At 55.5% G+C, this 12,019-nt stretch overlaps 1 protein-coding gene across 1 annotated transcript in view; it reads right to left on the minus strand.

Annotated features, from left to right (window-relative positions):
• Positions 1–5,939: 5,939 nt before the first annotated feature.
• Positions 5,940–12,019, minus strand: part of SND1 (staphylococcal nuclease and tudor domain containing 1) — a 442,357-nt gene continuing 436,277 nt past the window's right edge. Inside the window, exons 20-24 of the mRNA XM_084897634.1 lie at positions 11,600–11,669; positions 10,582–10,695; positions 8,827–9,030; positions 6,632–6,676; positions 5,940–6,523 (exon numbers count right to left, since the gene is read on the minus strand). Coding sequence (XP_084753760.1) covers positions 6,458–6,523; positions 6,632–6,676; positions 8,827–9,030; positions 10,582–10,695; positions 11,600–11,669 — 499 coding nt within the window. The 3' untranslated portion in view covers positions 5,940–6,457. The remainder of the gene's footprint in view (positions 6,524–6,631; positions 6,677–8,826; positions 9,031–10,581; positions 10,696–11,599; positions 11,670–12,019) is intronic.

The following is a 12,019-nucleotide window of genomic DNA, read 5'->3' on the forward strand; positions in this document are numbered from 1 at the left end:
ACACCAATGGACCCACCTCCCAGAGCGAGCCCTGAACTTCCGTCTCCCTGTCACCCTTCCTTACCCTGTCCCCGGGGTCCCCTGCCCACCAAACGTCTGTATTTATCATCCCTTTGTTTTGCTTTGGTGACATAACCCAGGTGTTCAGGTAACCCAGTTTATTAAAAAAAAAAAAAAGTGCCAGCTTATGTGTGAGGTCCAAGTGTAAGAATTTGTGTTCCTCGGCACTCTCCAACACCCCACAATCACAGGATCATTTAACATACACCTGTTCTGCTGACGTTAACTAGGTGTTCCTATCACCAGTGCTGGCCATCCTCAATACACTGTGAGCTCCCCGAGGCCAGGGCTTCTCCTGGTTTCATCCCAGCCCTGAGCCTGGAACCTGGGACTAGTAGGAAGCTCAGTAAACCAAAAGGCCTGCATGCTCAGGGGCCGCTGGATGGCTCGGGGCGGCCGTTCCTGTTCTGAGTACATGACTTAAAGGTGCTGCTGCTGGCAGGGCAGTGGGAGCAGGGGCATTTGCACATGCCAGTCTCTGCAGAAAATGGGCGCTGCAAGCAATGCGTGATCAGGAGTGTCCCCTTGCTGGAGGGGTTGCCTCCTGGGCCTGGGCCAGGGCCCCTGGCCCCCCCTCCATAACTGAGCCGGCCCCCAGCTTCCCCGCAGGCCCACTGAGGTAGACACCCACAAGGTGAATGCCATGATGCAGACAAAACTCACAGGCCTGGGGCAGGGGACCGGTTGTCTATTTCTGGCCCAGCTGTTAATAAGCTGGGTGACCTTGGGCGAGTCACTTTGTCTCCTTCCTCATCTTATAAAATGAGTTTGGACAGTGATAGCTAATCCTCCAACTAGAGAACTCATCAGAATCACCTGGGAAGCTTAAAAGTGCCTGTCCCAGGTGCTGGCCCACAGGAACGGAGATCGTAAATCTGGAATGGGAAGTGATATATACATATTTACATGATAATAAAATATATTAATAAATAAAATAGGTAGTCAGAAATGCTTGCCCATGGTGGAAAAATTAATTCGTACACAGGGAATTATAATAAGCACTGCACACCCCCAATTGTGCCATAGGCAATCACTTTTTAAAAATATATATATTTTATTGATATTTTACAGAGAGGAAGGGGGAGAGATAGAGAGCTAGAAACGTCAATGAGAGAGAAACATCGACCAGCTGCCTCTTGCACACCCCCTACTGGGGATGTGCCCGCAACCAATGTACATGCCCTTGGCTGGAATCGAACCCGGGACCTTTCAGTCCGCAGACCGACGTTCTACCACTGAGCCAAACCAGTTTCGGCAGGCAACCACTTTTAATCACGTTTTAGGTGGTTACTATCTTATTGCTAAATATAAGTTCTTATTTTATCAACTTCAAACATTATCATTGTCTTCCTGCTCTGCTAGCTGAGGGTTTAGCTCACTCACCCCACCCCCATGCCCACTCCCCATACAGTCCTGGCACTATTTCTGGAAGCTGCATTTTAATGAAAATCCCAGGGGATTCTGAGGCAGCTGGTCAGCCAGACATACAGAGAGAAACATGGATCCGTTGCTTCCTGGACAGGGATAGAGCCTACAACCTGGGTATGTGCCGTGACTGGGAATCGAACCCGCCACCTTCTGGTGTACGGGATGACGCTCCAACCAACTGAGCCACACTGGTCAGGGCCCTCAGATCATCTCTTAAGCCCATGGTTCTCCTGCTCAGCTTCTGGATCTCTTCCCCACCTCTGGGAGCACGGGAAGCCTGGGCATGGGAGCCATGCTGGCAACTGTCCGTTCCGGGTTTGTGGTGGAACTGCCCTGCCCTGTCATCTTGCTACCCCTTCTCACAGTGTCACCTCCATGCCCCAGTTGCATAGTTAGGATGAGCAGATTTGTCCTTCAGGGACTGGCATTGTTCTGGCTCAAGCAGATTGCTGAGCACCGGACTCCTTTATAACCGCCAAGGAGTGGGGTATGCAGACAACAGCACGTACAGAAATGAGAAGGCACAAACTAAAGCGAATGTAACACGGACGAGCTCACAGACGGGGAGCGAGAGAAGGCAGGCACAAAATACACACGCAGACTCCACCTGCGCCAAATTTAAAACCAGGCAAAACTGGAACACACAAAAAAAACCACCACAAAAATGCAACAAAACCAGCCAAAGCCATCCCCTGGGGCAGAGGGGTTACCTGTGGGGGTGATGACCTGGCGATGTTCTCTTTGTGATCTCAGTAGCTACGCTGCACAGGTGTGTTCACTTGGTGAAAACCTGAGCTGCTCCCTTATCATCTGCACACTCTCCTGAAAGTACTTTTCGTTACAAGTGTTTCCAATAAAGACAAGAAAAACCAAGCATCTTTCCTTCCTCCCGGTACACAAGCCCTCCCTTAGGATGGGCCCAGGCAGACAGGCGAAGCCAGAGCCGGGCCGGGTCTCTGCGGCCCGCAGTGGGGTGGGGAGGGGTCCTCTGCAGGTCACCCTGTATTTCAGGGCTCCAGCCTGGCGCCCCGCAGAGCGCAGTGGCCTGCTGGGTCAAGGCAGTGGCAGGAAATGAGGCCCAAGCATGTCCCCGGGGAAGGGTGACGAGACACTAGCCAACTGAGCCCGGGGTGCCATCTTCTCCACCTGCTCGCAGCCACGCTGTCCGGGGGAGAGTGGGCTCTGGGCCCTCCGCCAGCCTCCCCAGGCTGCTGGCCAGCCCAGTGTAAATATTATTACCTCCCACGCATCTGAAGGACGTTAATTATTAAAACACATGCCACCCAGGGTAGTGCACTGTAATTAGGTTCAAATTAAATTAGCATCCTCTTGTAATTATGACATCAATAACCACACTGGAGGCCCCAGTTCTCCAGTCCCTCCGTTATTTCCCAACATGGGCTGATGCAAGAAAAGGGCCCACGGACTCCCTGGGACGCGGAAATAATCAAACCGATAAATAAAGCGGAGGCAGCTACGCAAGTCTTTCCCTCCTGCTCACTGGCAGGGAGGAGGCTGAGAGGGCCACCAGGGAGGGCTCTGGCTCTCAGTACTTCCCCGGTGGCTCTGCTGCGTCAGCCCGCAGAGACCAGCAATCCCAGAGCCTTCACAGACCAGCAGCGCTGCTTCCGGCCATCTGTTAGCCCAACGGCCCTCCTCCCGGGCCGCCTTCCCAGCCCCCGGGCCAGGGCCTCAGCCCGTCTGGGTGCGCTGCCCGCTGCTGTGGCTTGTTACAAATGTGTGGGCATCTGCTGCCTCCTCCACACCTAGACTGGACATGACCTTGGCACTCACTGAACCCAACACTGTCTGGGTGGCTGGATAGATGGATAAGTAAGTTGTGTTCAAAGAGATTTTGTTGTTCAACTGGGAAGGAGGATGAGGGAGCAGAAGTCCTGACACGGAGGAGCAGGTCTGTAATTCCCGCCGGGCAAGGACCTCGGAGAGGTTTTGGGCGCTACGTGGGCAGGTGCTGATGCTCACGAGCTTCAACTAGGGATGCACCTGCACTCGGAGTGCCTCCTCAGTCCTGCACCTCAGGTGTCTGACTTGCCTCACCCCAGTCCCAGCCCTGCCCAAGAGAGACCTAGGAACTCAACAGGCGTAGTCGAGAGGCACACAGAGGTGAGGAGGGGGGGTGGGGGGGAATCCAGACCAGTGGCAGCAGTGCCTCCTGACCTTTGTCTGAATCGGCCTGGGAAAAGAAAGGCAGTGAGGAGCGGGGAGGTTCAGGCATCATTCAATTGGAGAACCAGAGGGTTTATTTTGGTGCAGTGGTAACCAAGGCAACTATTAAGATGGTGAGATGATTTCAGACCCTTTCACAAAAGAGTGGGTTGGCATCTTGCCCCCTCAAAATTGTGCTCAAGTGAATGTGCACTGTGTGGCCCACCAGGAGGTAGAGAAATGGGGGAGATGGCGTTCTCGTCTCCGTGATGGCTAGAAATGGAGTGAGAAACCATGGGGAGAGGCGGCTTGCTGATGGGGGCCAGGACAGCGTCTCCAGGAGTGGGGACAGATGGAGATTCACACAGTTCACCATCTAGCTGACTTCTTGGGCCCCTTAGGAGCTGGTACGAGGAACACAGCCCTTGTTATGACCCACCCAGAGGGGCTGCAGACAGAAATGTCGAGTCTGCGCTGACTCAACACCTTCCTGCTCTTCTCTCTCACTCCACCCCCCTTCCTCCTCACTCTCGCTGCTACTTTTAACTAGAGTACACCCTGAGTACTAAAAACATACATTAAATTTTTATTTTTATCCTCCCCCCACCCCCAAACCAGGAGTTTTGGGAACACTCCAGATGAACCCTGAGCCTGAACAAGTGGATACAGAGGCAGAACTGCCAGGAGCCAGAATTTCCAGGCCCCAGGATCTCTGGTATAAGAATGAGAGGCGGCCCAGCTGGCGTGGCTCAGTGGCTGAGTGCTGATCTATGACCTAGGAGGTCAGGGTTCCATCCCTGGTTAGGGGACATGCCTGGGTTGGCAGGCTTGGTTCCCAGTATGGGGCGTGCAGGAGGTGGCCAATCAATGATTCTCTCTCATCGTTGATGTTTCTGTCTCTCTCCCTTTCTCTCTTAAATCAATAAAAAACAAAACAAAACAAAACAAAAAAAAACCCCCAAACAAACAAAAAAACCAAGAGGCAGCTGCCCAGACAGTGTGGCTCAATGGTTGAGCATTGATTGACCTAGGAACCATGAGGTGACAAGTCTGATTTCCAATGAGGGCACATGCTGGGGGTTGCTGGCTTAATCTCCAATAGGGGGCGTGCAGGAGGCAGCCGATCAATGATGTTTCTATCTTTCTATTCCCCACCCTCTCTCTCTAAAAAAAAATCAATGAAATAATATTTTAGAAATGAAAATGAAAATGAGAGATGGCTAGCCAGGCCCCACCACCTACTGACTTTCCCCAAGACAAAGGATCACTTTTCATGGCAGCTGGCACCACACCCAGAGGTGGGGGGCCAGTGGGCTGCCAGGAAGCACGTTTCACCGATGTACAGCCCTGGGAAGGGCAGGCCACACGATGAGGTCGGAGGACGGGGTAGGGAGACAGGCAGATCCCTAGACATTGTGGATGACAGGTGGTGACCACCCGTCACACACATGCCTGCCTCCTCACTACACCACAGCGGCTGCCCTCGGGTTGCTCGGCTCCCCTGGGATTCTGAACTGCATGGCCAGCTCTACTGTGGCTACTGGGGGACACTGTCAAGTCAAACGGAGCAAGAGATAATCACCTGGAGACAGGCACTCCTCGGCCACGGCTCTGGAGCACACTGACCTCCAGCTCCAGCTCCAAAGAACGGGCGGAGGGAGCTGGGCAGGGACCAGGGCCCCCAATCTTGCCCACGCCATACCAGCCTGTCTGGGGTTAGCTCTTCCTCCTGCCGCCAGGAAGAGGAGAGTCGCCTCACGTCCCTCAGTGAGTCCGTTCCGGCCCTTGCGGGGTCCTGGCAGGACTGAGCCTGGCCTGTCCTCTGTGCAAAGTCCTGGGCACTGCCTGCCAAGCTGCTCCATCTCTAAGGTCCTTGAGGGCAGCCCTGTGCAGTGTGCAGACTGATGAGTCAAAGGAGATCTGCAGGGTTCTGCGTGTGGCCGAGGTGCCAGGTGATGCCCACCACACCCTTGGGGCTGCTCAGAACCTGGGAGAACCGCCCAGCTCCCTCTGACAGGCATGCTCCTCTCCACGACCAGCCTCCACGAGGAGTGAAAGTGAAGGGAGAGGCCCCGGTGAGAGCAGGCCTGCCTGACGGGACAGGCAGCATCTCCAGCAGTGAGGAGACACGTCCAATACACTTCTGCTGGCTTCCTGGGCCCCCTGGAGATCTGGGCGTAGTCCCGGCTAGGCCGCTGGGAGTGTGGTGAGGCATGTGGCGACCACCCTGGGAGCCACCAGTGCCCAGGCTCCTGGCTCTGGGCTCCACCATGACCGACAAGGGCTGCAGACAGCATGTACTATTTTATTGGGCCTCGAAAGCTTTAAATACAGAAAAGGAGAGGGCGCGCTGGCATTTGAGAACGGACGTATTAGAGAAATCACATGATCAATAGCTGGACAGAGCTGGGCAGAAAGGCAGTCTGGGACGGAAGTGGGGTGCTCTCTGGCAGCGGGCCTCCCGGGCTAGGATCACCCCCCTTTAGCACGAAGTCTTTCATGTTTCTTCCTGATTGGAGGACAATTTTTAGAAAACCACAACCCCCGTCCAAATAAAAACAGGGAACCAGCTAGCAGCTGGGAGAGACGGGACGGCAGCGCCTGTCCTCTCAGAAGACAGGCTCTCGAGAGCCGCAGGCTCCCTGCACCCCACCCCAGCCCAGACGCTGCCCTGCAAGGCATTTCCACAGTGAAGCAAAGCTGGACCCACTCTGCGCCCCGATCTGCGGCTGGAGCGGAGACACCCTCCTGCAGAGGAAGAGGTACTGTGTGAGGGGTGCTGGGGCCGGACCCGATTCCCTGCTTAGCGGCTGTAGCCAAACTCATCCGCGTCATCGGCTCGGAAGTCTCCGTAGCGCCACAGGTTCAACTGTGAGAGAAGAGAAAACGGCTCGTCAGGGAGGTGGGGTCTGCTGGAACCCGGGTGGCCAAGCCCCCTCTCCCAGCATCCCCAGGAGCTCCTGAGGGGAAAACTCACCCTGGCACTCTTGGCGGACTCCTGGGCATTCAGGTATTCTGTGATCTGGAGGGAGAGAAAAAGGGAGTGATCAAGATGAGGGGATCACAAGTGGGCAGCCAGAGTGACCCTGTTGGATGCCCAGGTCAGGGCCACCTCACCCTCCTGCCCAGTGGATCACTAGCTCCCTCAGAGTAAAAGCCAATGTGCATGCCAGCCGTTTCCCAGCTCCACACTGGCTGTCCCATCTGCCTGAGGCTCTCCCCCGCTCTGGCCCACATGGCTACTATCCCACCCCCTCAAGTCTTCGATAAAAGTATTGTCTTCTCGGCAGGGGAAAGGGGCTGGGTGAGAAGTGATCAACCACAGAACTAGTATGCATATATGCATGACCCATGGACACAGACAATAGGATGGTGAAGGTTAGAAGAGATTAATGGGGAGGAGGAGGAAAGAAAGAGGACATATGCAATACTGTCAGCAATAAAGATTAAAAAAAAAAAAAAAAGCATCATCTTCTTGAGGCCTCCAATGACCCCACTTAAAATTACAACCAGCCCAACCAGTGTGGGTTCAGTGGTTGAGTGTTGATCTATGAACCAGGAGGTCACGGTTTGATTCCCGGTCAGGGCACATGCCTGGGTTGTGGACTGGATTCCCAGTGGGGTGTGTGCAGGAGGCAGCCAATCACTGATTCTTTCTCATTGATGTTTCTATCCCTCTCTTCCTCTCCCTTCCTCTCTGAAATCAATAAAAATATACTTTAAAAACATTATAACCATCCCCTCCCACACACTCCTGATTCTCTTTAAAATGAAAACATGTCCCATGTGTCCATGCTTCTAGTTCTATTTTGTTCATTAGATTCCACATGTGCGTGAGATCATACTGTATTTGCCCTTTACTTATATTTTCTCCTTTTCCAGTGCATGTATTTTCTAACATTCTGTTTCACCAACTTATTATATCTATTTTTATTGCTCATCTCCTCATGCTTGAACGTAAGCTCCACAGGGGAGGGATATTGCCTCTTGTTCACTGAGATATGTAGGCACTCAATAAATGTTTGCTGAAAGAATGATTAGATGAATCAATGAACACGTTAGGTGTTTTTGTCAGGGAAAGAAAAGGAATTTTCTAGACCCAGAGACGTTACGGGTAGCTTCGTATGGGTGACACTAAGATCTCTGGTTCTACAGGGAAACTTGAGTTGACCCCTCAGAGCAATCTCAGGACACTGGGGATTTCCAGGGGAGGACTAGAATCAGGCCTCTCCTGTCCAGAGCAGACACAGGAGCAATTCACACCGGGCTTTTTCCAAATGAGTTTTCAACTTGCGTAAGCAGCCCAGGGAACCACGCACTGCGGAAACATTACGTGGGGAGAGAGGAAAGGCTGGGGAGTTGGGAAAGCAAAGGGCAGGTCAAGACAGAACACAGGTTTCCCTCCTGCATCCCTCATCCTTCCTCTCGGAGGGAGTGTGGAGGGCATGAGCTGGCCCCAGCCCATCCCCCGAGGCTGGTATGTCCCGGGGTCTCAGCTATGGCTTCCTGAGAGGCTGGGAGGACTCCGATGAGTAGGGTCCTCAGTGGAAGGGGCCGCTAGTCCCCTGAACAAGATCGTAACGATGGACACCTGAATAGTGCAAGGTTCCCCAGGTGTCAGCCCCATCCTCACGGCCCAGCCTGGGGCAGCAAGCTCTCATCTCCTGAGAGGGAGACTCAGGCCAGCTCCAGGCCCTGGGGCTTTATAAACAGCCTGGAGGGTATTGTGGCAGAGTGCCCTGGGGCCCCTTAGCTCTGGCGGCACTGAGTGCTAGGAGCTGGTTGTAGACGTGGAAGTTGTATGTCAGAGAAAAGGAAGTGAGAGTGGGTGAGAAAGCAAGACAGGCTTTGACCCTTCTCATGCCAGCCCTGGCAAAGCTTTCCGGCCTGGCCTGGGGGTGCATGCACAGGGAACTTTCCGCTCTAGTTTGCAGCTGCATTCTCAGCCAAACCTGCAGCCAATTAATTTGGGATGTAATTAGCTTTTTTTTTTTTTTTTTTTTTTTTTTTTTTTTTTTTTTTTTAAACCCCAACAAACCGAAATCCATTATCTTCCCCCAGCAGGAACAGCAGGATGGTGGGCTCCCGCTCCCTCCCGGGCTGTTGGCGCAGTCCCCGGTCCCCTCGGTGACGACAGCTGGAGACTCTGGGGGCCGCCCCCGCAGCACGTACCACTTTCTGGAACTGCTTCTCCTTGCGCACCTCCACCATGACCAGCCCCTCCTTCACCAGGCCCAGCCCCACGTCCCCCTTGGAGTCGGCAAACTGCAGGGTGACGTGGGGGCAGCTGGCGCTCTGGTGCTCCACGTTGAGCAGGCACTGGGTATTCTGGATGTCCCGCACCACGCTGTCCACGGCGTCTGTCCGAGCATCCTCCTGCAGCACAAACACCGGGGCGGGGGGAGGGGGGCTTGGGCAAAAGCTGGCCACCTGGGCCCCAGGTCCTGGTCCTGGGCCTCCAGGAAAGTCACCCCAAGGTGCCTGCAGCTCACGGCCCACTCACATCCTACCGAGGGAGGAGGAGGCAGGCTCTGGACAGGAAGTGTCCCCTCTTTATCCCTCTCCACCCCTCCCCTCCAAGCCTATCTGATGTCTCCCCGTCCTTCTCCCCACCCACCTGCTGTGTCTCTGAGGACACGTGGCTTTTCCCATGGCACCTGCTGCCCAGGCCCGACCACTCCCACCTTGGCTGGCCTTGCTCTGGCAGTGACCTCCCAGCCCCCACCTCTCCGCCTTCACTGTCACCTCAGGGTCTCTCCACGCTCAGGCCTCCCCATCCCCACAGCCTGACTGCCCTGGATTTACTCTGTCAACACCTTTTCCTGCTGCTTCTCCTCTGCCCTGCAGTCATTTTGTGAAAAGGCAGAACATCTTCTATGGTGCTGACTCCTACCCTACGTTTGCCCCCCAGGTCCCTGCAGCAGCGGAGCTCCAGCCATGCCTTTCAGCGGGCTCTGTTCCAATCCCGCCACACCCCTCCTGCCCATTACGCACAGAATAAACTTGACCCTGAGCTCCAGGGGCCTGTTCCAATCCTGCGTTCAGATGCCCCTCCCTCTCAGCCCCAGGGACGCCTGGAGGCTGAGGCCTCGGGCCCTGCTCCGCCTGCCTGGCCTCCGGGCGCTGGGCAGCCGGAATGGTGGCCTGCAGCCCTGAGCAGTCTTCCTCTCAGGGGCACAGTCACCTCAGGCTCTTCTTGAGGCTGTAGGGACGCAGGCTGTCCCCTCCCCTCCCATGTCTGCGTTCAAATCCGCCACCGTCTCATCTTGCTTTCCACACAGAAAGCTAGAAGGCAGCCTGGAGCTCCCACAGCCTCTAATTTGCCCCTTCTCACCTCCCTTATCTTGGCCAGCAACAGACCCACAGGTAAAGACCCACCTTAGCCTCTGCCCCTCTCGCATCCCACCTGCTCTGACGGTGCTGGAGACCTGCCTTTCTCCCCAGCCCCCTCGCGTGGCCCTGGTTTGGTCAGCATGGTCCCTTGCCGGATTGTCAATGCAGTTGTGTCCAACAATCCCTTCCAGTCTCCTTCCCAGTTCTACAAGTAACTTTCAAAACCAGGTTTGACCATATCACACTTCTGCTGACAATCCTGCCACACCCCTCCTGCCCTTAACACACAGAATAAACTTGACCCTGAGTGACTTTTCCACTTCCTGACACTGCCCACCCACAAGCCCCGAGGGCTTGCTGTGGTGGACCAGCCTTTGCCCCAGTGCACCTGGCCGTGGGCCTACCCACTCCTACGAACTAGCTCAAGTGCTCTGATGCCACCACCTCTGGCACCTTCCCTCAACTCCCTCAGTCACTGCCATTTCCGAGTCCTTTACTAACAGACCACACTCCTGTCAGTCTGTGAGGGCCGCAGGAGCGGCTGAGTGTCACTGGACAGTCCCTTTCGGAAGGAGAGAAGATGCATCAACTCACATCTTGGGGCACCTGGATGAAGGCGAAGGCATACTCTGTGGCTTGAGCTGGCAGCACACGCGTGCTGAAGGCAGGTGGCAGGGTACCCAGGCGGGAGGACGGCAGGATCTCTCTCTGCAGAGGACACACCAGGCCAATAGCATCACACACTTGATGACCCCTTGTTCCCAAAGGACACTCCTGTGGCCAGGCCTCTGGCTGTTCTGATGGAGGGACTGTCTGCTAGGCCACGGCTCTAACGGAGGGACTGCCCGCGGAACCACTGCAGTGAGGCCCTGGGAGAACAGGCCTGCTGGCACCTGCAGCTGCGGCTCACACGCCGTTAACCCTGGGCCTGGTGTGGGCACACTTGTTGGTTCCCGCTAATGTAACTTGATAACTGGACTCTAGTCACAGCTTGTATTTCTCTCCAATGCCTTGCCTCAATGGGCTCCCTGACCACTCTTCCACAGGCTGTGAGAGCTCACCGATATGTGGGTCCGGCAGTGCCCTGGCTGCCCGTGCTGGCCAAGCCTGGGGTTGCCAGGTAGTAAATTGTGTGTATGGCCCAGTTCTGGGCTTTCTGCTAACTGACCCTCAACTCTAGTCCTTGAGTAAAGTGGGCAGCCACAGCCACGGCCACAGCCACGGCCACAGCCCAGGAACCACACCCCTGAGCTACAGCGCTCCAACAGGCACTCTGCCACCTCAGGACGGTCCCTGCCAGCAAACCTCGGTTTGGGGATGTGCTGGACGTTAGCAGATGGGGACAAGCACATGCTGAGCTTGTGTGGAGGGCCTTCCTGGCCCTCTCTTCGGAGGCAGGGCCGAAGAGGAAGCGTGGGCATGGCTGGGCACTCAGAGACCTCTGGGTGCACACAGGCCTCTCTCTGCCAGAGATGCCAGCGCTGCCTGGTCACCCAGGGGCCACGGCTGCCACACAAACAGTAGATGGCCCTGTCCTAGGGAGCCACTGTGTGAATGGCCCCTGGCAGCCGCGTGGAGCCCCGCTCTCGTCCAGCTCCCGACCCCCACTCACGTTGCCGTAGTCGATGTAGAAGACGTGCACTTTGGCAGGATTCACGACTTTCTCAACTCGGGCCCGGTACCTGCAACGGCATCATGGGCAGAGCTCAAGGGACAGCCCCGAGGAGTCAATCTCCCTGGAGCCTAAGTGATGGCAGGGGAGCGGGCATGGCACCTCCCTGCCCAGGGGCCAGAGAGCACACCCTGGGTGCCGCAGAGGACGGGGCTCAGACTCCATCAAGGCCCTTTGGTCACCCTTTAATGGAATCAGAGCACAGCTGGGAGCAGAGAGAGGGAGAGGGCAGCATCTGAAGCAGATTAATGTGTCCTTGGGGCATAAAGCAACAAGACTAATGACTAGATGGATGTCTGCTGCTGTAACTCAGCACACTGAACAGCGGCTGTAATTAGCCGGCAGAAGTGTCTGGGAGGC

Source organism: Pipistrellus hanaki, assembly GCF_964339955.1.
Source record: "Pipistrellus hanaki genome assembly, chromosome: 10".
Lineage (NCBI taxonomy): Eukaryota > Metazoa > Chordata > Mammalia > Chiroptera > Vespertilionidae > Pipistrellus > Pipistrellus hanaki.